Below are 26474 nucleotides of genomic sequence, written 5' to 3'. Positions count from 1 at the left end.
ATCTTTTAAATGTTTGTTATATTTTTAAGAGGTTTTTCCTTTCTTCTGAAATGTGCCAGAAACATGGTGTTTCTGTTCTATATAGTGGTTGGCCTCACTTTTATTTTCCTGTTTTTAGAGGAAAGTGGTTTAGGAAAACAGAGAAGAGGCAGAGCAAATATTAAGCACAAATCAAGGACAATTTCTTTGTTCTTCCCTCAAAAAAATGTCTCATTTGTTTCAGGCTTCATCCTAAGCTATCAAACAAATTCTGATTCCAGCTGGGCAACAGATATATCTCAAAGTGTGACAGCCTGCTCAGCTTTGTGGGACTTTATCTTTTACTTAGACACTAAGAGGCTAGTGGTTGCTCTATGCCTGCGAGCCAGCTGCATACAGATGGCAATGCACTGAATTCACCCATGAGAGTTTGAACTGCAAAGCATAATGTAAATCCATTTGGGATTTTAACCACTTTTTTTTTTTTTAATCCTTCTAATTTTCACTCATTCTGGGAAATTTTTGCCCTTCATGAGCCTCAGAAGTCAAATCAGGCAAGCAGAGTACCACTTATTTTTCAACTCCAAATGACGAAGGGTGGAGAAAGGATTTGTCATCGCACTAAGTTCTGGGAAGGGCTTTGGTCCCGAAGTTTTCACTGTAGTCAGTGGAGAGAGATGGCAACTCCCAGCTCAAATTGCAGGTATGTGAAAGCGCTCTTTGGAAAAGCTCTTTTCTCTCTCCATGACTTTGGAAAGAACCCAGGTAATGAAGACATAAAGATAGATAACAGCTGTAGAAAAGAAAAGGCCTCTTTTTTTTCAAATTTTCCTCTTTTTATCAGTCCTTGTCGTATGGAGGAAAAAGCTCACATATACGTGTGCGCACACACACACACACACACACACACACACACTCTCACTGTCCTTACTGCACAGACAACAGGAATCGTGTCCCACAAAATGCAAAAGACATCTGTAAGACCTGGAGTCAGGTCAGGACTTAAACGTGCTACAAGTGCATATATATTTTTACGTTTTACACAGCAAATAAATAAATTCTTGCACAGCATCAGGTACATACCTCAGCTTTGCATTCATGTTACCACAGTGTTCTTAGAAAAAACTTGTGTCCTTGCACACCGGCTATATGCATGCCAGGAAAACTGTGACTCAGTTTAGTTTGGTGCAACTTACAATGAACGAATCTTTTGGGAACTATTAGAGGAAGAAGAGAGGCTAATGCTGGGATTATGTGTCATCTGACTTGGCAGGTCTGGGGCATTAACTGACATCGTATATCAGGTTAGGTTAATAATCTACGACTTGGTTCTGCTTGAGCAGATCTGTGTGCCCAGACTAGAGATCAGTGACAAACCCAGAGTCTCAGGGGGAAAGGATTAGTTGCTCTGTCATCAGCAGGATGGCACAGACCTGATGCCTGGATCTGCTGTGAATCACAAGCTACATTTGGAAAGTAGCAATACAAATCTGTCTCTCCAGGGATGCCCACAGCAACAAAAGCAGGCTTGGATGACAAAATGACAGATACTGGCAATTTGGATGGGATATTACCAGAATGGGAGAAAAAGGATATAAAAATACCTGCCTGTTTTAACAAGATGCCCCAAGAGACCGGGAAGACTTTCCCTCATTCCAAACAAGTTGGGAATTACCTAGTAGGCAAAATGATCAACAAGGGTTCCTTTGCCAAGGTGATGGAGGGACTGCACATCCCCACAGGGGAGAAGGTAAGCTTATGATGAGAGTGTAACACACACTTAGGAATAGCAAGTAACCTCACACTAATTTATGGCAGAAAATTTCAGACTATTTAATCTGCAAACCACAGACTACTCAGTGAATTATCCTGTGAACCTTATCCTCATAAATTAACCACATAAGCTGGGTTTATTGCTCATGTATAATCAGTCACATGTGTGAATATGTATTGAGTGCAACTATTTTCACAATTATAAAATAGAGGCAACAAAGATACCTTCCTGCTGAAAGAGAGAAGGATGATGGCATAAAATCTCAAATCTGCTTTCCCTAATAATCCTTATTGAGTAATTAGTGTTGTGTATCTGACCTTTAAAACTATGGACAACACTTAGTGAAAAGCTAGACACTCCAATAGCAGTCATTTATATGGCAGGACACAGATAAACTCTGTTATCTCTAGCTCAGTCAGGCTGAAATAATGTACCACTAGACACAAGTGTGGAAAGGTGCGTTACTATAAAGTGACTTTTTGGATTTTGCTTTTCTTGTGGCTTCAATAGCTTCACTGTCCAACTAGCTCCCCAAACTGCAAAGAGTCTAATCCCAGCCCATAACACCCAGCATCTTGAGTGACTTTTAGATTAAATTGCAGGGGAGCATGTTAGAAAATAGATGTGCTACTTTACAGATGCAGTTGAGCATGTAGGGATCTTTTGCATTTCAGAATATTTCGTATGTGCATATTTATTAATGTAATGAGAGGTATGGTTAAGACAGAGTTCAGCCTTTCTGTTTTGGTCTTCAAGAGAAATAAAAACTGTATTCTTCCATCACTAATGTCTCCCTCTGTGATACTGATTATCAACGCTATGTTAAAAACAGCCTCTCCCATGTCAGCTTACTCCCTACCCTTTTGAAAACTAATCTTGGTTGCAAAGCTTGTTGCTAATTTGCAAATATCCTGCCGTTTAGGTAGCCATAAAAGTCATTGACAAGAGGAAAGCCAAGCAGGATTCCTATGTTTTAAAAAACATGAAGCGTGAGCCGCGGGTACACCAGATGATTAAGCACCCCAATGTTGTTCAGCTATATGAGACCTTGGAGACTGACAACTCCTATTACATGGTGATGGAACTGTGCCTTGGTGGTGACCTCCTGGACAGAATTTGTGACAAAAAGAGGTTGGTAGAATGGGAAGTAAGGAGATACATCTGGCAAATTCTATCTGCAGTAGAGCACCTGCATTGCCAGGGAATTGTTCACAGGTAAGATGTTTCTCCCCTTTCAAACAGTAAGGCAAAAAATTGTGCGAGAGCACAGGGTGCTCTTCTTCACAAGAACATTTCTTTATTTTTCCCTTATAAAAACAGGGATTGCTAAGAAGAATAGGTTCTCTCAGCTCATTTTAATAAAGCATTTTATTCTCAGTAGTGGTTATTACTGTTATAAGCTGTTATACACTCCTGGGGGAGAAAAGTAACGAAGTCCAGGGATAAGAGCTGATGAGCACAACAAATCAATACTTCGCCACAATTATCTCAGAATTAGCTGGTGACAAATGTGTATCTAATTCAAATATTTCAGTGTGGCTAAGCATATAAATATTGGTTTCCTTTGGTTAGCCACAACATGTTGAAATAACCATGCGTCACCCAAGACTGAAAATTGAGGAATCACAGCTCACTACTTGTGAAAAGGACACGTCCTGCAGGTCTGGGTCTGAGACAGGTCGCTGATCTTCCATATTGGCTTTTGCATTACAAGGACAGATCATGACTTCAACCACTGCTAGAGGAATCTCAGCAACCCTTACAAGGAGAGCTGATATTCCCCCCTCCTAGAGATCGTGGCACATATGCCAAGAGCAGTAGAATAATACTTCCATTGTTGGTGGGAGAATAGGCTAGAAGCAGTTTTCCCACCATTTTTTTGTTTTACTTAATGATTCACAGTCAATCAGATCCTTAACTTTAAATGGTGAATGGACTCACCAAGAAAGTCACCAGGACCTAACAAGTAATCCAGTTGACTGCATCATTACAGCAACCATGAAACAAATAAGCTGTGAATGTGATGGCTCAACATTGTGACTTGAAATGCTTGTAACCCAGCATTTCATTATATTGGATTTGTTAATTAATAAGGAATAGACAAGAAAGAAATTAACAGTATGGGACCTGGAGAATTTAAACAAACAAAAAAACACCCCACCAGAAAATAAACCCAAGGGGCTTCACCCCGTTAGTCCAGACTGACACTCTTGCCTTGCTGGTTGCCTGATTTATCTATTTTACAGCATTTCCTCAGTGCTCATGATCATAACATTTATGTCCTTCCTGTGACAACACTCCTCATTAATTTCTCAAGCTCTCTGCCTTTCTTTTTGTTTGGAAACAAGTCTTCACAGTGAGCTGGAGAGTAGCCTGACTTCTTGCCCTACTTTTCTTTTTTCTTGTTGGTCATGTTTTGCTGGGAAAGCTTTGCAAGAGAGAAAAATTTTGCTTTGCATCTTGAGATTAACCATGTACAAAACGGCGTGAGCTTCTCTGATGACTTGACTTACTATCAAACTGCCCTAACCAAAGGAAAATTCATCCCTGGCTCTCAAGCATTTTGTCATAGGGTTTATGGAGTTGCATGGTCTGGCAGGAGCAAAGCCACCTTGCTTGGTCGTAGGTGTAGGTTCAGTCAGCAGTACCTCAACTCATGACCTGCTGCTGGCTTTGAGATTCAGAGCTGTGGCCTTGACCTCATATGAGAAGCAGATTGGGAAAATCTGGAAGAGTTTCCCTGCTCAGCTCCAGCTGCAGAGATTTATAACAACTCTCTGCAGAGGTCAAACCAATGAGGATAATTGTGGGTGTATCCTCTTCTGAAAAAGACATCAGTGTTCCCAGAAAGATGAGTACAGAAATAGGAAAGTTACCTCACAAATTCAATCTGACTTTCTCATCTAAGCATGGAGCAAAGCTCAACTCTTTACATTCCTTTAACACAAGTAGAGGAGGGTTCCCAAGCTGTCTATTGGGAACAGCTGCTGATCCACAGGGAGCATCCTGGTAAAATCACACCAGGTGTGAGTTCATGAGATGGATAATTGTGTGATAATATTTGGGTCTATGCATGGGGGTCCCTTTATTTTACTAGAGTGGAGGTGTCTGGTCACATTCCCAAGCTCATCACTTAGGAATTTGCTTATTTAATGTACTTTTGCTCAAAAGCGTCTTATGGGAATTCCTGATTTTGAACCCTGTGGATACACTTCAGAAAAACAATATTTTCTACTGTCTTAGTAATATACTTGATGAAAAACTATCCAAATTTGTGACTATTTTTAGTCCAAATTGATATCTCTCAACATAAATTCTACACTGTATTCAGACAGCTATTTTGTTTCTTGAGATTTACTTTTCCAATTTAGCATTAAAATCAGCACTGATCCAACAAATCCTTACAGCTTAAATTAAGTTTGAGTCTACATTTCACAGAACAGATAGTAACTTTTCTTGTCCATGCAAGATCACAGTTGATTTTATGTCACAGTTGCAAAAATGGTGCAGAAGACAGAGCATTGACGTGCTTGCCAGTTGTCCCAGCACACAGCATTTTAGTGTGCCAGATATTAGAAGGCTCAGGCACTAGATCTGGTTCAACAGGTCCATAAGCTAACACTCATCAACTGAGTTCTGCTCACTATCCCTATGCCTGCTCTGGACATGGCCAAGTGGTGAGGTAATGCTTCTGAGCTTAAAAACCTCAAATAAAGATGTGTAAGCTAAATCACATTGCTTTGCAACTGGGTTGGGCTAGTGCATGCATACAGTCAGCTACCAACTCCTAAATCTGGTGCTTGCTAGGTGACATTTACTTGCTTGTATGTACAGTTCCTAATTTTTCCTGGCTCTTTTCCACTCTCCTGTATAAATATGTCATATATCCCTTTGAATCCCTATTGGACCAAAGACCAGGAGAAACATCACAAGCTGCCCTCTAGGCTCTCTCTCTGAAGTCCCCAAGGGAATGAGAAAGTGAAAAATCATGGTGTTGCTTAAATTTACAACATTTCTCGGAAAGTTTCCTTTGGAAAAAAAAAAAAGAACAAGATGTATCTTTGGTGAAAAATAACTTCTGACACTATGTAAACTTTCACAGTGGCCATTATCAGGTTTTTCAGGCAAGAAAGCACACGTTTTTATTAACTGTGTGAGCACTCAGCTCAGCCTATACCACGGCAATTGTAACAATCCAATGTAACATTATTTAATTGTAGTGTAGTAAAAGTCATCAGAGTGCACTGTGGAGTGCTAAATCTCATAGAAATGTCAGATTTGCAGTGGCCTGAAACACAGCTAGTTTTAAACTGCAGCGTGCACAGGCTTATAACACCCGTAGACTATGAACAAAGTTATCTTAAATCTACCTCCCAGCTTTTGGGTACTGGTTTATTTGCCACTCCAGTAAACATGCTATTCAAATTGAAATGTATTAAAAAGGTATCATTTAAACCATCCCCATCCCATGCTCAGCCTGGGGCAGCAGACAGTTTTGAGTGCAATGCTGTCCCATCCAGAGCCACAGAGATAAAAGGAAGCTCCCATAAAATCACCCGTCATGATCACCAGGTACACCTCCAGGTTTCATATCCTGCAGCAGTACAGTGCTGTTCATGCAGCACCAGTCCACCCAGCCCTTCCTCCTTGTTCCCATTCCGCCTTCTGGTTTGTCCTCCTGTGCTTTCTGAGGTCTTTGGTCTCACAAAAGCACTTCTCAACTTCAGAGCAGGTGTGAGGGAAATCCATGTCCCTGGAGATGCTTCTGAAATTTTTATCCCCCTAGTTCCCCTAGAAATGAAGGAAGCCTCCAGTGGCATGCGGGAGGCTTTGATGGGAGTCAGGAAAGCATTGCAGGCTCTTGCACTGGCTCCAAATTACACTGGCTGAGGATTCATCCATGATGCAAAAGATTTCAGCTGCCATTTCAGACACTCCCCAGAGTGGAGCAATATTCTGGCTTTGGGTTTTAATTTATAAATATATAAATATTCCCACAACGAGCAACTAAGTACCTGAGCCAGCTAACAGAGTTTTTCTTACATCTCTGAATTATGTCCTCCTGGGAGTGGATGGCTGATACTGGTTGACCATGTTAACATAAACATCACTGCAGAGATGTCTCCACTTTCAGGGTATCTGTCTCTGAACCAGCTTTGGTACACCTCCCCTCTTCTGCAAGAAGGCAAACCTCACTTTCCAGTTCCCTTCTCATCCCTCTTATTTCCCAGGCACAATTTACTCACAAAGAAATCAGAAATGTTCAGCATTGCTCAGTGCTTCAAACAAAGCCCAAAACCCTCCAGTCCAATAAGTGCAAATTTTTTACTCAAAAGAAGAAAAAAATGCATTTAAAAAATGTATAAATTAGCAGAACAGATAATTCCTAAAATTAGCAGTCTTTTTGTGTATACTCATAAAATATTCCCTGAAATACAGAAAGTTTCCATTTTCCCAACTGAAAACTTCAGGAAGGAATAAGGATCTTGTTACAATTGTAGGCTGAGCTGTGCAGAGCTATTGTTATTATTTTAATTAAACTTTGCTAAAAACTATCTGCAAATGGTTAGCTGGGACATCAGGCATCTTAAAGTTTGCTTTCTGTCTTCTCAGGGACCTAAAAATTGAAAATTTTCTTCTTGATGAGAACGACAACATCAAAATCATTGGTAGGTGCACACTATAAGCAAAGCTTGTATTCTGCTTTTGTGTGTGTGCATGTGTGTCTTTCAGTAACAATTTGGTTACTATTCAAACAGCATGTTTTATAAGTGAGCTTTGATTATTCAGTAAACATACTTGAGCTTCTAGAACAGATAAAAGTTATGAAGTATAGTTTAACAGCTTGTTCATCTGAGCTTTAACCAGAATATATTTTTAAGAGAACAAGGAAAACAATTTTGCCTATTATTTTCCCTTGTGTATTTCTGGACAAGCAAGAAGCAATTACAGCTTTTATGTGTAGAAAGCTGTTCCTAGCAGAAGTGATTTGTAGACAAAGAAATAAATCTTCTAGTTGAAATGCAGGTATGAACATATTAGTTTATGTTGAGTCATTATTTCAGCTAGAGACCTCATCATTTGGTATGTGTTAAAAAAAAAATACTGTTTTGGTCACCAACAGAAATCTTGCTAAGATTGTGAAGCAAACATTGATAAAAATGAGAGAATTTGCACCAAGCAGTTAACACAGTTCAGAGAAACAACTAATTCTATTCTGTGGAAACCCCACAGAAAAATCTCCACAAGGAATGCTAACACTTAGAGAAGTCACATGTTTAACCCAGTGTTTCCCAAACTTTTAAAAGCTTAGCACCTCTGAGAAAAAAGGGCACCAACTCTTCACCCCTGTTTTATAGCCAGCCAGTCCCTTACAATCACACCTTTCTCTTCCCTCCCCCTTGCACACATGCACATATACAGAGAAAAAGGCTTAAGTTAGCACATTTTATCCCACATCTACCATGAGCTAAAGCACACCCAGCTGAGCTGAATGCTGTGGCTCATTAAGCCGTGCTAATGTGACTGTGTAGCTTTGTACTAGCATGCAGTCAACAGAGGCAAACCAAAACAGTTAAACCAAAATCAACCAAACCAGATCCATGGCTGTGTAACTGCACTGTAATTCCTCTGCTAATTCACAGCACATTTATTCAAACCCAAATTGGCATCTACAGCTGAGACATCAATAGATGTTACAACTAGCTGCTGGTTTTGTCTTTCTCCTGTCTTCAGATAATTGGTAAAGTGAAAGTAATTTGAGAAGAGACTGAAACTTCTTTGCCTTTGCTTTTGTAACCGTCAGATTTTGGACTGAGCAATACTGCAAAGTTCAGTGGTCTCTCCCAGGAGCTGTTACATACCCAGTGTGGAAGCCCAGCTTATGCTGCTCCAGAGCTCCTTGCTCATAGGAAATACGGTCCAAAAGTGGATGTCTGGTCCATGTAAGTAGATCTAAAAATGTACTTATCAAAACACTCTCAGCATTGAATTGTTTAGGCAAGACTGATGTAAATGGGTTCGTGGCTCTCGGCTTTGGGGCATCAAAGGCAAAAGCAAAGATATATAAATAAACATGAGCATCTTGAAATGTACATCCATTTGCAAAACACTGGAGAAAAAAATGAAAGATCAATACGCATGTTACTGGGGAGGAATCCTGTGTCAAGCGAAGTCAGAAGAAGGTCAGATGTCTGCATATAGGAACCTGTACTGAAAAGCCAGAGAAAGAACTTGTATGTACCAACCCCTTCAGGTGAACCCTGCCACCTCCTGTCCTTCTGGCACATAGTTTCAGCTGGTAGCAGAGTAACTTCTGACAAAATCAGAAACCTTGAAAGTCCTGGGCTGACAAGTGGGCATTTTCTAAGGCATCTTTTGCCAAAAGAAGAAATCTATACAGAAAATTTGAGTTTCAGGGACACACAAACCAAGGATGTGCCTATAGCAGAGCTATGAGACCTTCATCCATATCTTAGCTAGGCCTTTTGTACCAAATTATGATAAAAAGGTAGAATTATTTCCTTCATAGGTGGCATAAACCTGAATGGAATCCATTTACTTTTTTTATTAAACCTACAGAATATGTCTCCTATAATAGGCAAGAATACAGAAGGTGCCATAAGAAGAGTAAGCTTTCACATAAATGATCTCAGACATTTCAAATGTATTTGCAGTTTGCAGTTCTAGCAGCCAAGTTATGGGGGTTTTTACATTTTTTTTCTAGGTGGAGCTGGCAAAATGATAGTATATTAAGTCGATTTTTGTATCCTTTGATCTTCACGGATCAACTCTCTGTGTCCATGTCATCATTTGTCCAAAGGCAGTTCATATTTATCTATATGTGTGTGTATATACATGTGCCAGGGTATCAACTTCAGCTGTTTTAACAGTAACTGTATGCCCAGGTCTGAGTGTTCCACCTAGGACACATTTTTAAGTCCATTTCTAGCAAGTATGATTCAGGGCATAGAAGATGAGCATGTGTAATGTAAAAACTAAACCAAATCTTTGCCTAGAGCATTAATATTAAAAAAATCAGTGGCTGATCAAATGCACCTTCATCCAGATTCCTCCCACCTATTTGCAATTATAACCATAACTCCTTGCAGTATCCTGACTAATAAGTGGTAGAGTAAAAATCCAGCCATTGAAGCTAATGGTTAAAGCCCATGGATTTCGAATAGCTCAAAAGGCTTTTAAGAGTAATATGACTTTTTGCCTTAGAAGTGCCACCTCCCATCCTACCCGAGAAAAATATTGTTTTAAAGGATCCTAATGTTCTGCTACTGGAACATTACTTCTTTAGTTGCCCAGAGAAGCTGTGGATGTCCAATCCTTGGAAGTGTTCAAGGCCAGGTTGGATGGGGCCTTGGCCAACCTGGTCTAGTGAAAGGTGACCCTGACTATGGCAGAAATGTTGGAACTCAATGATCTTTACGGTCCCTTACAACACAAACCATTCTGCGATTCTGTTCAACACACAGTGCTGCATTTGATTTAAACCACGTCATTCAGGATATGTGCCAAAAGGAAAGGAAAGCCTGGATGTACAGAGCTGCTCTGAACTGGAACGTTGCACTTGCCTGTCCAGCTGTGAGAATACAGTCTCCTTGAGGAGTTCTCAGAAGCTTTCACCAAACTGAGTGTTCACAGAGGACGAAATGTTTTAGTTTGCTCTGCAGGGCTGCTGGTACCTACATATAGGCATCTGTTTCAGGTGCCTGAAACAGAAGCTTAGTTTTCCTATATGTTCAAAAGAGAAAAAGGATTTTTATATATATAGATATATAACGTACATTATTCCTCTCAAGACCTGCTTCTGGCAGACATACTATATATTAGGGTTTTGATCTAACCATGATTCTTATACCTCAGCTTCTTCTAAATTTACTGGGTATGAATGGTACACAGAGTTAAGGATGAAGGGATACATGCTACCAAATAAATTCTGTATAATTCTGGTTTTCAAGAGTACTACTCTGAATTTATGTAGGCATAACACAGATTAATCAGGTCTAGAGGATGCCGTCAGCACTTGAATAGGATAATACTGAATTCACATTTCAGATTTCTGAGTAAGGGCAAAGCAGTAATCTTAGAACCATCTACTAAGCTCACTCTGTTAATAAACAGCATATAACAGTTTGAGGGCTTTATAAAACTTATGTATGGCCCTTGGTGTTTAACGCAGACAGATTCTGCACCTCAGGCATAAAATATATTTACCATTTAAATCAGAATTGTTCACATTATCATAGTGGGAAAGGGAATTCTGATGGACTAATATATTAATTAGAAAGATAAGTTACTTCTATTTTAACAAAATAAGTAGAGGATTACAGATTTGCTGGACTCTAGAATCAAAATAGTGCAGTACAGAAATACTGACTTTATGCAGCAGAACTGATGAGGAGTCATTAAAACAGGAACCAGAAAGCCATGGTCAGTCAAAAGCACATTCACAAAACCAAACAGATTCAACTGCAATACAGCTCAGGCTCTGGAGAGGCAACAGTAAGCAGCCTGTTTGCCTAAACAGTACCTGTTTGCCTAATCATGACATTCATGCAGAAGATATTAACGGTTCTTTGGAGAACTGGAAAGTGATTAGCTTTCATGCACCAGCTATATTGAGGAAACAGCTGTTGTATTCAAACAAATCCACATTCAGACAGCTCCATAGGACAGAGGAGAAGCAGTTTGTTTTAACTAATAAACTTTTAAGTTTAACCATCAGATTCCATCTGCAATTAAATACCAAGTGTCCTGTTACTGTTGCTGTTAACTAGCTACAATTGTGTGCAATATTTTAAAACAGATTCTAGGACAGCAGCTCCATCCATTCCCCAAATTCCCATACCTTTGAGCTTTCCCCATCCAATAGGCTAATGAAAAGAACTATTGCCATTTTAAGGCAACAGTCATGTATATAATTCGCAATTTAAAGTGCATGGTAATGTTTGTAGTGTTACAAAGAAAAACATTTTTAACTTTGTAATGACATTATACAGCCATTTGTATTGCATGGTACTCCCTCTCATCAGAGAGTATTCAGGGAGCCTTCTCTCTCTCCAACTTTAGCTATATTTAATCCGTATGCTACTATGTATTATAGAACAAAAATACTTGTTACTTCAGTCAACTCAATGTCATTTCCTTGTAGCATTGTTTATTATCTCTGGGGTTTTTTACTCTAAGGATTCATCCAAAAGTTTTAAAAAGCTTTACTTTCAAGGACTAGATTTATCAGAAGTTTTGGTAAAGTGAGAAGAGATTGATCTTCCCTAAATTTATCCATTTAAAAACTAGGCATTGGGTTATACCAGGTAGTTAGTGTTCTATTAGTCAGTGCACGGAGGCACTTAACTGTAGCCTAAAACAACTGTATAATAATGTTATGATGAATGTCTCTTGGAGAGGCCTGTCTCTTTCCACTGATAACTATTGATACCTAGGGTTTAGATGGTTAATGATAAATCCTAGTCAAGATTAATAAATAGCGTTTATCCATAGGTCAGTGGTCTAAATGTAATCCAATGTAACATTTAGAAAAAGATGACACCATCTTCTCTCATTTTTCAATGGTGCCATCATCTTATCATGGTTTTTCAACTGTTTGAAAACATTAATAGAAGATCATAGTTGAGCACACCACAGACTTGTCTTACAGATAACTTTGTTGCCATCTCCACTAATGTACCAACCAGGTCAATTAAATTAGAATTGCCTGAATTCCTAAAATGACTATCTCTGCTGAGTTGTGTAGAGAAACGGCAAAGGATGGTTGAAAGGAGCTCTGAGCAATCTGGTCTAGTGAAAGGTGTCCCTGCCCACAGCAGAGGGGTTGGAACTAGATGATCTCTAAGCTCCCTTCCAAACCAGGCCATTGTATGGTTCATTCTACGATGAAGAGCAGTGCTGTCGTGGTGGTGTGGTTCAGCTGGAGAAAGGAAATACCACAAAGAGTGTTCAAGGAAACCTCCCTCTTCACAAATTCGGGACAGCTAAGCAAGTTTTCCAAATGTTGGTACTTCCCCAAACTGAATGGCAAACCTTCACAAAGTTTGCTGATTGCTGCTAGCAGACTGTTAATCTTTCGCAAGAGTTAAAGTTTTAAGTCTTTAGCCAACAGCAAGCTGTTACCACACGAATGCCTTCTAGGCATAAGTCACACCTAATTTAGCAATCTGAGCAAAGCAAGAAGAACTGAATTACTATTTGGAACAAGATCTATTGCATTAGTCCCAGTTCTGTGTTGTCACTCAGCCTTCAAACCAAAGTGCTTTATTCTGATGGGCTGGGTACATTACACTGTCACTCCAATTAGCTTATTTTTAAAATAAACAGCAGGTTTCCACTTTCAGCACTGCAGGCTTTCCAGTCACTCACTGTACACTCTATTTCATATGCAGTTCCCACAACATTCTTTTCAAGATAAAATGGCATTTACACAAAGAAAAAAGGCGTTAGATGTATATTCAGTACAAATTACTGCTTAGAGGTAATTTGTAACCTCATTCTTGATGCTGAAGGCAGATCTCTGAAAACTGACTCATAAGTGTGTGGAATTTTTAAATAAATATTTATTAGCATTATATGGAGCTCTGATGCTTGTTTTTGTCTTTGACAGAGGCGTAAGCATGTTTGCTATGCTAACCGGCACATTACCCTTCACTGTGGAACCTTTTAATATCAAGCAACTACATCAAAAGATATTAAGTGGAGAAATCAGCCCTATTCCGTCAGATATCTCCCCTGGTAAAGTACTTCAATTTTTATAAAGAATACCAATGTAAAGATGTTCTAACCCATGCAATAAAGTGAATTTAACAATAATGCAATCTTCTGGAAAATAACAGGTACTTTTTCCAGTTGCTTTGTTTGCATTTAGAAATAACTTTTCTGAGCCTAAGGCAATATCATTTTATCTCAGGCTAGTAGGAAAATAACATTGTTGTATCTTCGAAAGACCATTATTCTTGGGTTTTATTTACACGGGGAATAAAATGTACATTGCTTTTACATAAGTGGAGCCATTGTGCAGTAAATGAGAATACTGTCATGTTTAGTTTGTCCCATGCGATGTGTCATAGTCAGGCATTCTTTCCTGTTTTTCTCAGAAATAAGTTATCAAAACCTTAAATATTTTTCTTCCTGAAGACCTTATCTTTTGGCTACTGACAGAACTCATGACATTGAGATTATTAAAGAAATGGGAGGATTATTTTTGTGAAGAGTCTGTTCATATTTTTCATGAGAAAGAACTGAAATACAACATTTTCCAATGAATTTTACTGACAATCTTTAATGAGGTACAGTCAATGGAGTCTTTTGGGACAACTGGGAAAGACAGTTCTCAAAAGTTCTAGCCTGAATTACAATCCATGGCTCTAAACCCTAGAAGTCACATTGGTGTGTATGCACTCTCGGTCAGCAATCCAAAATTTATTTCCTCAAAACTCAAAATTCTGCTGCTTTACAATGATTCCTATACATCTCTGGCTTTATTTCTTATTTTCTCTCCACCTGGAGCAGCATCTTCTCTGTCGACCATCACAAGCTTAGGCACCTTCTCACAGCTGTTATCGTACAGCTTCACTGACCAAGTCAAAAAGCAGAGCAGAACGAGCTACGTTTAGCACAGCTACCTACCAGCAAGAGTTCAGATCTCCCCATCATTTTGAACAGCATTGCTATGAAGTTAGGCAAGAATGAGCCTAGGAACCAAGATTAGCTTCAGTGGCTGCCTGCAGCCAAGCACTGGGGAGCAGCGGACAGTTCCAGACTAAGCTAGTTGGATCTAGTCTGGAGTACAATATTAAGATAATGTGATGATTCAATTTCTTTCTCTCCCCTAGTAAGTGGTATGAGGATATCTACCATAGCTGTCAAGAATGTTTGTACATTAGTCTCTCATTTTCTTTCTCTGGAGATCGGTTGCCAGATAGCAGCTTGATTCTTGTACAATCCCTCCATAGCTGCAATTATTATATTTCTAATTTTTCTTGTTTATGTTATTGTTATAGCTTCTACTAATAAATGCATTATCTCTGCTTTTCTACAAAGCCCACACAGTTGGTGGAAGATTGTGGATAACTCCATTGTTCTCTTGCCCATTGGGAATTTAGCGAGAGGGCAGTAGTGAACTAGCTTTGCCTACTTTAGATCTAAGTTCTTCCGATGGAGATTACAATTGAAAGGAGCAGTATGTTCCCAGTTTAATGCTCACTTGCCACTTTGTTCAGTTCAAAACATCCCCAAGGAATATAGAAGAATTCAGTAAAGTTTTCCCAAGAAGAAAAAAAGGAGAGGGACTTTATGCAGTGTTGGAGCTGAATGATTGACATATAGGAATGTTTGAGCTTTCTCTGTCCCAACTCCAGGAAGCCAAAGCACAACACATCAGCTGAGCGCAGGGGTCCATCTCCTTCTCTTGTTACAGAGTTTTATCAATACAGTTGGCTTCTTTGTGTGAGGAAAAGAACTCCTGGGTTAAATAACTTCAGCTAGCTCTGAAATACCCCTTCCCAAAGCCTTCATAAAATGCTGAGTGAGCACAATAGTGAGATTACTACTGATGCCATAGGCTGCATTCACTAGGGTGAATCAAGAAAATTAGGAAATGAGGTCCAGTACTGTATCTACAGCAGCATCCATAGGTCCCTAGCATGCATCCTGGCAAGGTTTGGCTCCTGCTGCCCACCCTGTTCAGGTGACCTTGAGGGGACAGAGTCACTATATGGGACCATGGCAGACTCAGAGTAAAGCCCTAGAGACTGAATTTTATCTGAAGCTCTATGATGTGGAGAAGCAGGGCAAGTGCCACGCTTCTGAAACAGAAAAAATATGGTCTGATAATCAACTATTACTAGTAAACAGACCATTGCATTGTAATATTGCACAGGAGCTGTACACTTCATGCAGTCCTTACTTGAGCCTGACCCTGCTAAGAGGCCTGAAGTCAAAGAAGCAATAAAAGACAAATGGTTGAATGAAGGTTTCACCAGGAAAATACTAAACACTGCTCCCTATGAGAACAGGTAACCATTTTGATATCTATCTTCTAGCTTGGGATTTCAGGACTGGGGATTTGGGAGGGAAGTGTGTTTAAGATTTGTTTGTTTGCTTGTTTGTTTTAGGATATTTTTGTTATCTACTATGGGCTGTTCCAAAGTGACAGAATTTTGTTTCAGAAAATGTCACATCAACTTTTCTAACCATGGATAAATTTTGTGTAAGAAGAAACATCCTTATAGAATTGCTTATATCCATTGCATCAGTAATTTTTTTTCTCAACATACCTCACAGCTGCCACTAATTTCTAGACAGTGTGCTTCAATCCTTTCCTACAAAACTAGGTCTCACATGCCCACCTGAGGGAACAACATTTTTATATTACACTGAAGTTCCTGTTATTCTAATAATTTTTATTCTCATCCATCTTTGTAACTGGCTTTAAATAGCCTCCAATTTTTCTTAGTAAGGCACTTTATGGTTTTATGGTTTTAAGATTAGGAGTCTCAGAATCCAAGACTGACATATTTCTACAGTGCCTTTACTAGACTTTCGCCTGTGAGTAAAGCAATTATCATTGTAACAAAACATGTTTTATTTCGCAATCTAATTTATATAAAAATTAAAATCCCACTGTACTTTCTTAATTCTTTTTTTGTCCTTCAAGATTTTCCTGTCTTTGGCACTCTTCCTGTCTTCTTATGTCCATGCACACACACTATGTCTCTGTTAATCCATTTCAGGCTACTGTACTGAGAACTGAAATATACACACTTGATTAAAATGAGAAAATTTTTCGGGCTTAATCATGGTGGGTGTTCTTTCAGAGTAATCAATTAAATCAACAATAGAACATTTAATGATGCAGTAACAGAGCCTCAGCCCAGAAATGAAGTTAGCATAGCCAGACAAGAGGATCATTGCACAACTGTGTGTCATAGTTTGCCTGTACAATCAACTTAGCTTACTCCAGCTACATCACAAGAAGTGTATTGTCCACTTACTGTAAATTCTGACATTGTACCTGGATGCATCATTCGTATTTAAATACTTTTTCCTAATTTTTCAGACTTTGCCCCAGTGACCTGAACTCTGTTGTTTTAAACTACATGACGGAATTTATGGAATTCAGTCCTTCAGAAGTTATCAACATTTTAATAAATAACAGACCCTCTTCTGCCATGGCTTCTTATTGCTTATTGCTGAAGAAACTGCTCAGGTACCAGAAAGACCTCAAAAATGCTCAGGTAAGATATAATGGTCATGAGAGGCATAAAGTGTTCCCTTGATTTTTATGAGGAACAATGCAGTAGCCACATAGCACATGTAAAAAAGGTACTTGTCCATGGAATGGGGGAAAAGTCATCAAAAATAGTTGTGAAATTGCAGATTTGAGTGCAGTCTCACAAAAACTACATTCTGGCATTCTCAGAACTGATTAATCTATGAGATTTTTTTTTATTACCAGAGATAAACATACACTTTTTTATGACTAATGAATTTTAAAAATGACCTGCTAGTTGTAAGGGGATTGAGAATTATTTTGCCTTACATATAAGATTACTTTTCCATTGGGAAAAGGATCATTAGCATCTTAGTGACCTCGCCATCCCTTCCCTTTCTAACTGGTCTGTGAGGACCTAATCCAAAGCCTGGGGAGTGGGAAACTGTTAAAGCTGTAAAATCTTTTCCCAGCATCTTTTTTTTTTGTATTTTTAGCACTGTATCTTATGCTCACACCCCAGCTCCCACTCACTTAGGGACACGGAGTGAGATCAGAGGTGACAAAAATTTTAAAAATAAATTCAAAAAATTATGGTAATCACTCATAAGGACACAATTAGTCAAAAAGGCTGTAAGCTTTTCTTTTACAACCATCTCCACTAAGGGGTTCACAGCCCAGCCATAAAAATTTTGCTTCAGGCAGAAACTGGGCAGACAGGAAGCCAAATTCCAGCTTCTAACACAGAAGTGCAATGGGAAAAGTTTCAGCTACAAAACAACACACATCAGCGATTAGCCTCCCATTCAAAACCTTTGCCCTGGAGAAGCTGTATTTTGAGAAGGTCCAGTTGACTCCTCTAGAAATTATTCAGATGAGCTTGAGCAGATCCAGATCTCCATCCCAGCACACAGCCCAGACGTCGCAACAGTCTGTGCAGTGTCTGCAGGCAGAACCATTACTCAAAAATATGAGTTGGGGCGTGTGTGTGTGTGTATGATCAGGGAGAGGAGGCTTTTCTTCACATACGTGAGTTTTTTCATATTACAATTTTAAGTAGGATCTGCTAAATCATAAGTGACTCAAAAAGACCCATATTGTGAAGGCTATTGACCAGCTTTCTTATACCTCTGGATATCAAGCTGATTTACAGCCAGCAGAGATCTAGCCTTCCAGGTAAGTGGTAGTGTTTCATGTCCTGTATGACCTCTTTCAGCATCCTAACCAGCTGGAAAAGGGAAGTGATCTTGCAGATAAAGTTGCAAGCTGTTTAAGAGTCTGTGTTACTTCTTGCCACTCCTGGCATCCAAAATACCCTCTTAAGGCAGAGAGTCAAGCTGAATTCAAGCACAGGCACCAAAAATAGCTCTAACTGTAAGTTATTAATACTACTGATTATTATTTTGAAGTCCTAGTAAATATACTTGCCAGGTAGGGTGCAAAAGAGGGGAAGTTTAACAAAGGAATGATGGACATTTTCTTCCTCTGTGTTGATATTTTCCAGTCAAAGTTTTAAATCCAAACCAATACTGACCCAAAATAACCTGACTAGCTCCCACCTCAAAACAGTGGTGACTTTCACAGAATCATGGGATCACAGACTGGTTGAGTTTGGCAGGGATCTCTGGAGGTCATCTGACCCAACCCTCCTGCTCAAGCAGGGCCACCTAGAGACGGTTGCCTAGGACCTTGTCCAGACAGCTTTTGTCTCCCAGGATGAACACTCCACAGCATTCCCGGGAAACCTGTGACAGTGCTTGGTCACCCTCACAGTGAAAAAGTATTTCTTGATATTCACAGGGAACCTCTTGTGTTTCAGTTTTTGCCCATTTCCTCTGGTCCTGTCACTTGCAACCACTGAAAAGAGCCTGGTTCCTTCCTCTTTGCACCCTCCCTTCAGAAATGTGTATATATTGATGAGATATCTCTGAGTCTCCAGGCTGAAGAGCTCCAGCTTTCTCAGCCTTACCTCATAGGAGAGACATTCCAGTTCCTTAATCTTTTCTGTGGCCCTTTACTGGAGTCTCTCCAATACGTCCATGTCTCTCTTGTCCTGAGGAATCCAGATCTAGGACGCAGTACTCCAAGTGTGGCCTCACCAATGCTGAGCAGAGGGGCAGCATCACTTCCCTTGACCTGCTGGCAACACTCCTGATGCAGCCCAGGGTACCACCAGCCTTCTCTGCAGCAGGGACACATTGCTGGCTCATGCTCAACTTAGTGTTCACCAGGACCTCCAAACTGATTTCCACCAAAGTGGCCCCACATATTCTGGTGCCTGGGGTTGTTCTCTTCCAGGACCAGGACTTGCAGTTCCCCTTGTTGAACTAAACCTAGCGTATGAACTGGGAGTCTGTTCAATTGTATCATATCACAATTTCCCATTTCTACAGCTTCCCTATGTCCCTTTCCGCGTAGCTCCCAGCTGTGTAGTTCTTTCTTCTGCGCCACAAAAAAATGCTGATGTACAAATCTTCACATGCTCAATGTGAGGAGTTCTTAAATTTGCAGACAGTATCCCCCTTTAATGGTTTCACGGGGAAATGACTCACTTTTATGGCGGCATCTTTGCTGAGAACTTGAAATATAGGCACAACCTAGATGCCTAAATTTGCCGGAGTGGTTTCTACCACAAGTAATACCTTCCAATATCTGTTCCTAAGACATAGGAATTAGGAAATTAGAACAGGCCAATTCATAGCATCTTTTTCCATGTCATTAAAAGTTTGTTTCCTCGTATTTGTCAGCACAAAGTTTGTAAACGCTACCTTTAAACTCATAAACACAAAGCTTGCTAGTAGTACAATTGAGATCATTCTGTTATCAAAGAGTGTTTGTAAACTCAGTTGTTGCCCCAGATAACCACTCTACATCATTTGTTTCTTATTTTTGTCTCTCTACTCCCTCTTACATTCTTCTCTGTTATGAAAATCAGTATTTCTCCCTTGCTAGTAGTTAGGCTGTGCAAATATTTGTAATTAATAAAGATCACATCTTGATCACTTCTAATTCAAGCCTTTTTCACAATTAACCTCCCCAGGAGCTCTTTTAAATCATGACTATCATTGCTACCACATTATGCCAGTTTCTCTAACATCCAATAATTTTCATATTCCCCAGCAAGGCTGGGGTTTGGGCAAAAACAGGGGAGAAAGAGAGGAAGACTCGCTAAGAAATCAAGTTGGGCATTCTTACTTAATCAATGCTCTTATTTTTCCAGTGTCCTCTGGCCTGTTCTTCAGCTAAAGCTACTTTATGCACATAGTTGCACAATGGCAAAACTTAGCCTTAAGCGTATGCAAAGTATATAGGGAAAAGAGAAGAATGCATCTCTTGGATCCCACGACAGATCCCCACACGGGTGGCATGACGTTTTTGGGCAGAGGCAGAGCCAAGAGCAGCCCCCAGCTCCCTTGGAGACTAGCCCACACTGCTCTGGCGCAGCTCTCGGAGGAGGCAACTGGCAGGGGATTATCTTGGGGGAAGGATTCTCTGCTTTGGTCTAAAAGAGGCCGAATTCAACCACCTCTTTGGCAGGCTGTAACGCACTTCCCCGACCACCCGGCCACAGAGTTGAAACTGAGGAAGAAGCATGAAGATTGTTAACTGAGTGTGAGGGGGAAATTTCCCACTTTTTATTCTTCTTATTGAGAGCCTGATGTTACTGGAGCTTAATTACAACAGCATGGGCATTTGATATTTGTATTACAAATTATGCCAAGGATATTTCAAAATGCATAGATAGATGTTCTCTCTATTCTGTATAAAGCCAACTATTTGCTATTTATTACTAGCAGTGTGTGATCCGTCTTTAAATCACATAATTTCCTTTCAGCTCTCCAGATCTTGCAAATCTATGCATCTGCTTTAACTTTAAGGATGTGGGTAGTTTCACTGAGTTCAACAAGACAATTTGTGTGTATAAAATTAAAGCACAAAAATTAGCATTTGCATCTAAATGAGTTCAAATTTAAATCTAAATTATGGAAATAGATAAGTAACAACTAACAGTCACAAGTAAAATGAAGTAACCTGAAAACAAATTGTCATTCATTTACATTATTTCTGTCTAGGACCACAAAGACTATTGTATATTCCTGTCTGTGTATGAAAAGATGTATTTACAGAGAGCTAATATTTATAAAGGAGCAAATTTATGGTAAAAGAATACTCCAGTATTTTTGAGCAAATTAGAAACCTCCTCTCAGTGAATTGTAGAGAAAGTTGGCATCTGGCTCTTCTGAATATTCTGTCCAAAAAGAACCAAACATATCAGATATCAACACAAATGGAAAAGTAATTGCATTCATAACAATGCTTATGAATAACAAGCAATAAAAAATTCCACCAACAAAATCAGCCCAAAACATTGTTTGGAATTCAAATGCATTTTCACAAACCACTGCATTAAACTCATTCCAGGCAGCTGAATATGCTATGATTTTTCACACAATACCAAGAAACATACAATTTCCTGGGGACAAATTTTCAGCACAACTTCCAATCTACAACTGAAAGTACAAAATCCCTGTGCTTGATAAACCGGTGTGAGTCACTGTATTTGCAACATCTCCTTGTATACTTAATATTTGTACATTCAAATAATAGTTTTAGTGGATGCAAACAGATGTGTCTCATTTTTTTGTGTGGAATTAGAGAAGTCTGCTGAAAGCTTCACTCTGAAAAAAGCATAAGATCCTTTCCATGTTCAAATTTGAGCCATAAGTCACTGGATAAACTTAAAACACAGCCCGTCCTTTTATGCATCGTAATTTCTCCAAGCAATGTATTTACATTTTATGTGTTCTGTTGTAGAAGAGGGAGCCTTAATGATCACAATTTGCCATCCAGAACTTTATAGCTAGTCCTTGCAGAAAATAGCATTTCTGCCAAAAACTTCCTGCCCAGGTGCTTAACCAATTAGCTCTTAAGAGGTCTGGCAGTAAAACCAGTCATGGCAAGTTTTCTGATATACTGTATATAAGGTGACAGCTTGCAAAATGTAAGATGAAAATTTGGTTTCTTAACTAGCACTGTGTAAAATCCTGGGAGACTATTTGATTGCATAGCCTAAAATACTTATGACATCTCAAATTCGCAATTGATCTAGTGTGGTTTTAACAATATGTTGTCAAGTTAAACATATTGTGTTTCTTTTTATAAATACTTCTACAATGATTTCCTTAATTGTGATTGGGTGCTGCAAATATGTAGGAAGGATGGGGTGACCCCAGAAGTTTGAGGTTTGGGGCCCTCCAAATTTTTCCAAGTATTTTTGCTAACTCACAAAATACATGTAAGCTATCAAAAGTGCCTTTCTCCACAAATTACATCCACTCTTTATAACAGCATGTTAGATTAAAAACATATTTTTCACAAGGGGAGTACTTTTCAATGCAAAGAATAGAAGAAAACTATGGAAGATAAACATACTATAGTAAAACAAATTACTTCTCTAATTCTGGAAACAAAAAATTTGTATTATGGTGGTGAAAAGATTGAAATTCACTACTGATAGTTCTTGAAGTGGTAGCATAATGATAAAGTGAGTCTGTCAAAGATGATATGGAGAGCAGCATAAAAAAGCTTGATATTGAACTGGAATATCCATGTGGATAGTTGTCTTGGTTTCAGAAACTACATTAGAGCACGGTGGTAATAACAACAAGGTTGTGTGTCTGATCTCCGTAAGGGCCACTCACTTAAGCGCTGGACTTGGTTGTCCTTGTGTGTCCCTTCCAACTCAGAATATTCTGTGATTCTATATTTCAGAAATGTCATTTTCAGGAGTGCCAGGCCTGAGAGAATATGGTCTATGACAGAAGCAGTGCACGGCACAATCATCACAGAAATTAGTTCTGTAGGAAGGGATTTATTTCATTATGCAGCCCTTGCATTTTCACAAGATTTTGGTACCTGAAACTTGGTTTATATGAGGCTGCCACAGTGAGGACTCTGAAAACTTGGATCATGGGACAGGCAAGTGACTTACATATGAGAACATATCCCCATGTGCATAGATGTTGCTTGTAGGAGTGAGGATAACACCACTGCAGCAAGGAGTGGGTCCTGGAGCCCATTTTCTTGCTGGGATGAACAGTCCTGTTACCACAGCTCCATGGAGGTGTTCCTGCTGCCATTCCACTGCAAAACCTTCCCAGATCTGGTCTACTCTTGCACTGACTACTTGCCCTCACAGCAAACATCAAGAGTCCCACGACAATCTTCCTCCTGGATCGGGAGTGGCTCACAGCATCCTGTAATGTTTTTGTTTTGCAGCACGAGCTCTGTGGTACCTTGGTCTCCTTTACACATCTGTTAGCAGACTCTGTGAGCCATAAGCCATAACCCATAAGGAAGTGCTATGGGCTCTCCAAAGATAGCATTCTGGTTTCCAGTGGATTTTCAGGAAAACTTTCTCCCTGTGGTCTGTGTGGTAAAAGGAAGGGTCTAACAGCCTATGTACAACTGAGTTTCAGAAAGAACCTCTGGCATGAGGTCTGCTCAGATGAAATGTCAATGTGTGTAACTAAGGCTTGTGTAAAAACAGGATTTCCCATTGTACATATTATACTGTGGGGTTTTTTAAAGTTTAAGGAGCTTTTTTGTCCCTTACTAATCAAACGGCATCTGATCATTTTACAGAGGGAAAATGAAATAGAAAAACACAGTATTAATCTTGATAAACAGTTGAATAAGAAGTCAGAAATTAAGATTTTCCAGAAGGCTGAAATGGACTCTCTGGAAAACCTCAGGAATTACGGCAATAAGGCATTTCCTTCTTTACTAACCCTGGCAATGCCAGATGTTATTCAAGAAGATGAGATTACAATTACATTGGAAAACCAAGAAAATTTGTCAAAAGGTATGTTCTGAAATAAGTCTCGCCCTCTTAGTCCGAAATAGTAAAAGGGTGTTTGTCTAAGGAAAAAAAGGGAACACAATTCCTGAAAATGCTAGAAATATCTTTGCATTTTGTTTTGAAATTACAAGTATTTTGAGCAATTGTTGCCCAGGTTTAAGTCTGGTGATAGATATAATTTTGACCAGGTGAAAAAATTAACAGGTGACACCTAATCCCATGCATACTCAGCAATTACTAATTACAAATAATTGACAATGTTCCATGTCATTGTGTAGGTTATTCTCTCTATGGGTCACCCATAAGGACTGCTAAGGTACTTCTAAGAATGGGTATTTATGAGGAAAAAAAGGCATTTATTTACATTACCAGAATGAACTTGAGCATCATGCAAGTGTCACAATTTCACTATATTCAATAATGGGTTAGTATCATTTTCCATAGTCTCAAAAATACAGAAGATGCAGAGTACTGAATAATTAAACTCCAGACCTGAATTATTTCTGCTCCAGTTATTGCACCCCCACGGTTTAACTATTCACATGGTTAAACTAATGTGATAAATATCCCCACAAGCCTAAATGGATAGATTGCCCAGAAAAGTTGTGGATGCCCCATCCCTGGAAGTATTCAAGGCCAGGCTGGATGGGGCTCTGAGCAGTCTGGTCAAGAGAAAGGTATCCCTTCAGGGGGGTTGGAATGAGATGATCTGTAAGGTCTCTTCCAACTCGAATTTTATATGATTCTTTGATTCTATAGTAGTCACTAAAATTAAGCCAGACAAATTTATGCTAATCTAAAAGTGACAATTGACTACCTGCAGATCACCATTTGCTTTAAATCATTGGTGCAAAATTTCATTCTGTGTCAAGATCCATTTTTATTTAAGCCTTTACAAATACTGACTTTATTATAGGATGATACTGATTTAATATTATGTTATTTTCTTGAAAATATCATTCCAGCAGAAGCTGATCTGATTTGTCCTCTATTCTACTCAGTTTCCAAGTTTGCAGGCAAAGTGTTGGTCCGTCTTGGGTCTCCTAAGTCATCAAGCAAAAGTATGCCATGTGAGCCCATTTATAAGCCACTTTTGGACTCTCAGAAGAATCAGAATAATTTTGAAGACTTGACAGAGGCTGAAATAGGATGTCTTCATGAGAAATCGCCATCTACACCAACAAATAAGCAATCTTCCTTTTCAAACGTCCAAGCAATGACAAGTACAAGCAAAATGCCTCCACGGTCCCTGATGGAAAACAGAATTATTACCAGAAGACCTTTACCTTGTCAGGACATGAGGTTTAAAGACCTTCTAAAGGCGGTAGATGAAAATAGTTACATCCCAACACAGAGGCAACTTAATAAAGATGTCACTGACTTCATGATTGACTCTCTGCCGTTGCCACCTTTCCCCAGGCTGCGACAAGCTGCCCTGAGAGAAACCCTGCCTAGAAAGATTTCCTTGCTGGGGTCATCACAGGAACATACAAACATCTGCCCTCTGGTTGTAGTCAATGGTTCAAAACCATCAGCCTTCCCTATGTCCCAGCAGCAAATGTTTACTATAAGAAGTATGAGGCAGCTTAAAGACAACCCAACTCATTTTTTCAACAAGAAAACTAAGAAAAACTTTATTCAGCTCAGACACACACCTACAACTACAGATCTAAATCTTCCAGTTTTATGTCCACCATACCAAACCAGGCTGGGGAAGAAAGCTGAGATTCTAAGATTAAATTTTGCATAAATAAAGCACCCACAGAGCATCAGAAGAAAATAGGGTGAGGTGGCCAGTAAGAAACAAAGATGCACAAAAACAGAGAGTAAGAAAAGGAAGGCAGAAGAGATTAATCCAATCTTAAAATGAGACTCCTTAAAACACAAAAGGATGACATAATTAAAGCTGTATATCTCTGATATTGACCAAAAACTGGGCTACAAATTTTATGGACCACACTGAAGATACAGAAAGACAGATGCTACTGTAATAGAACAACATGACGTATATTTAGGCACAAAAGTGGACACTGAGGGCAGAAGATTAAATATTTGGTATCAACACATATATTGTCCCAAACTTGTGTCACTTGTACTTATCCATTCCATTAGCAAAATAAAACTGGGTAAGCAATTTTCATTAAGCTATGAACATAATGCAGAAGGTAAACAAGCAGCAACAATGATGGAATAAACAATTTTGGGCAAATTGCCGTGGTATACAAAACAGTCATGGCACTGATTATTCATTTGTTTCTTTACTTGCTTATTAGTTTTAGCTGTGTGTATTCCAGTTAATGGAGACCATACAACCTAACTTCCCTGAAAGGAACAAATCAATACATTTTCTTTGCAAATTTAACAACTTAATTAGTATTGCCTATTTGTAACTCTCTACTTTTGCAACGTTTGTCCCTGACTATTGAAAGTATGCATTTGCTTTCAGTTTCAATGTATTATACTCCTCAGTTAGATTTTAGTTGTTCTAAGCTTTGAGCCTATTTCTATCCTCAAACAAGTTTTATATCAGTTTAAATCCCTTAAATTCGAAAGCTTTGAACTTGATTGACACCAACGGAGATGAGAATACAATGGGAATCTTCATATTTGCTGTTCCATAA

At 39.2% G+C, this 26474-nt stretch overlaps 1 protein-coding gene across 1 annotated transcript; it reads left to right on the top strand.

Annotated features, from left to right (window-relative positions):
- The first annotated feature begins 1483 nt into the window (after positions 1-1483).
- On the top strand, positions 1484-26474 carry LOC135410688 (hormonally up-regulated neu tumor-associated kinase homolog A-like). The gene is given in 11 exon segments (XM_064647396.1): positions 1484-1729; positions 2676-2968; positions 7367-7422; positions 8559-8697; positions 13386-13513; positions 15660-15795; positions 16839-17051; positions 17053-17104; positions 23637-23856; positions 24855-25427; positions 26407-26474. Coding segments are annotated over 11 exon segments (2124 nt in total).

Source organism: Pseudopipra pipra, chromosome 3 (assembly GCF_036250125.1).
Source record: "Pseudopipra pipra isolate bDixPip1 chromosome 3, bDixPip1.hap1, whole genome shotgun sequence".
NCBI lineage: Eukaryota > Metazoa > Chordata > Aves > Passeriformes > Pipridae > Pseudopipra > Pseudopipra pipra.
Note: the sequence above shows the minus strand (reverse complement) of the source record. Positions and strands in the feature narration are given on the sequence as shown.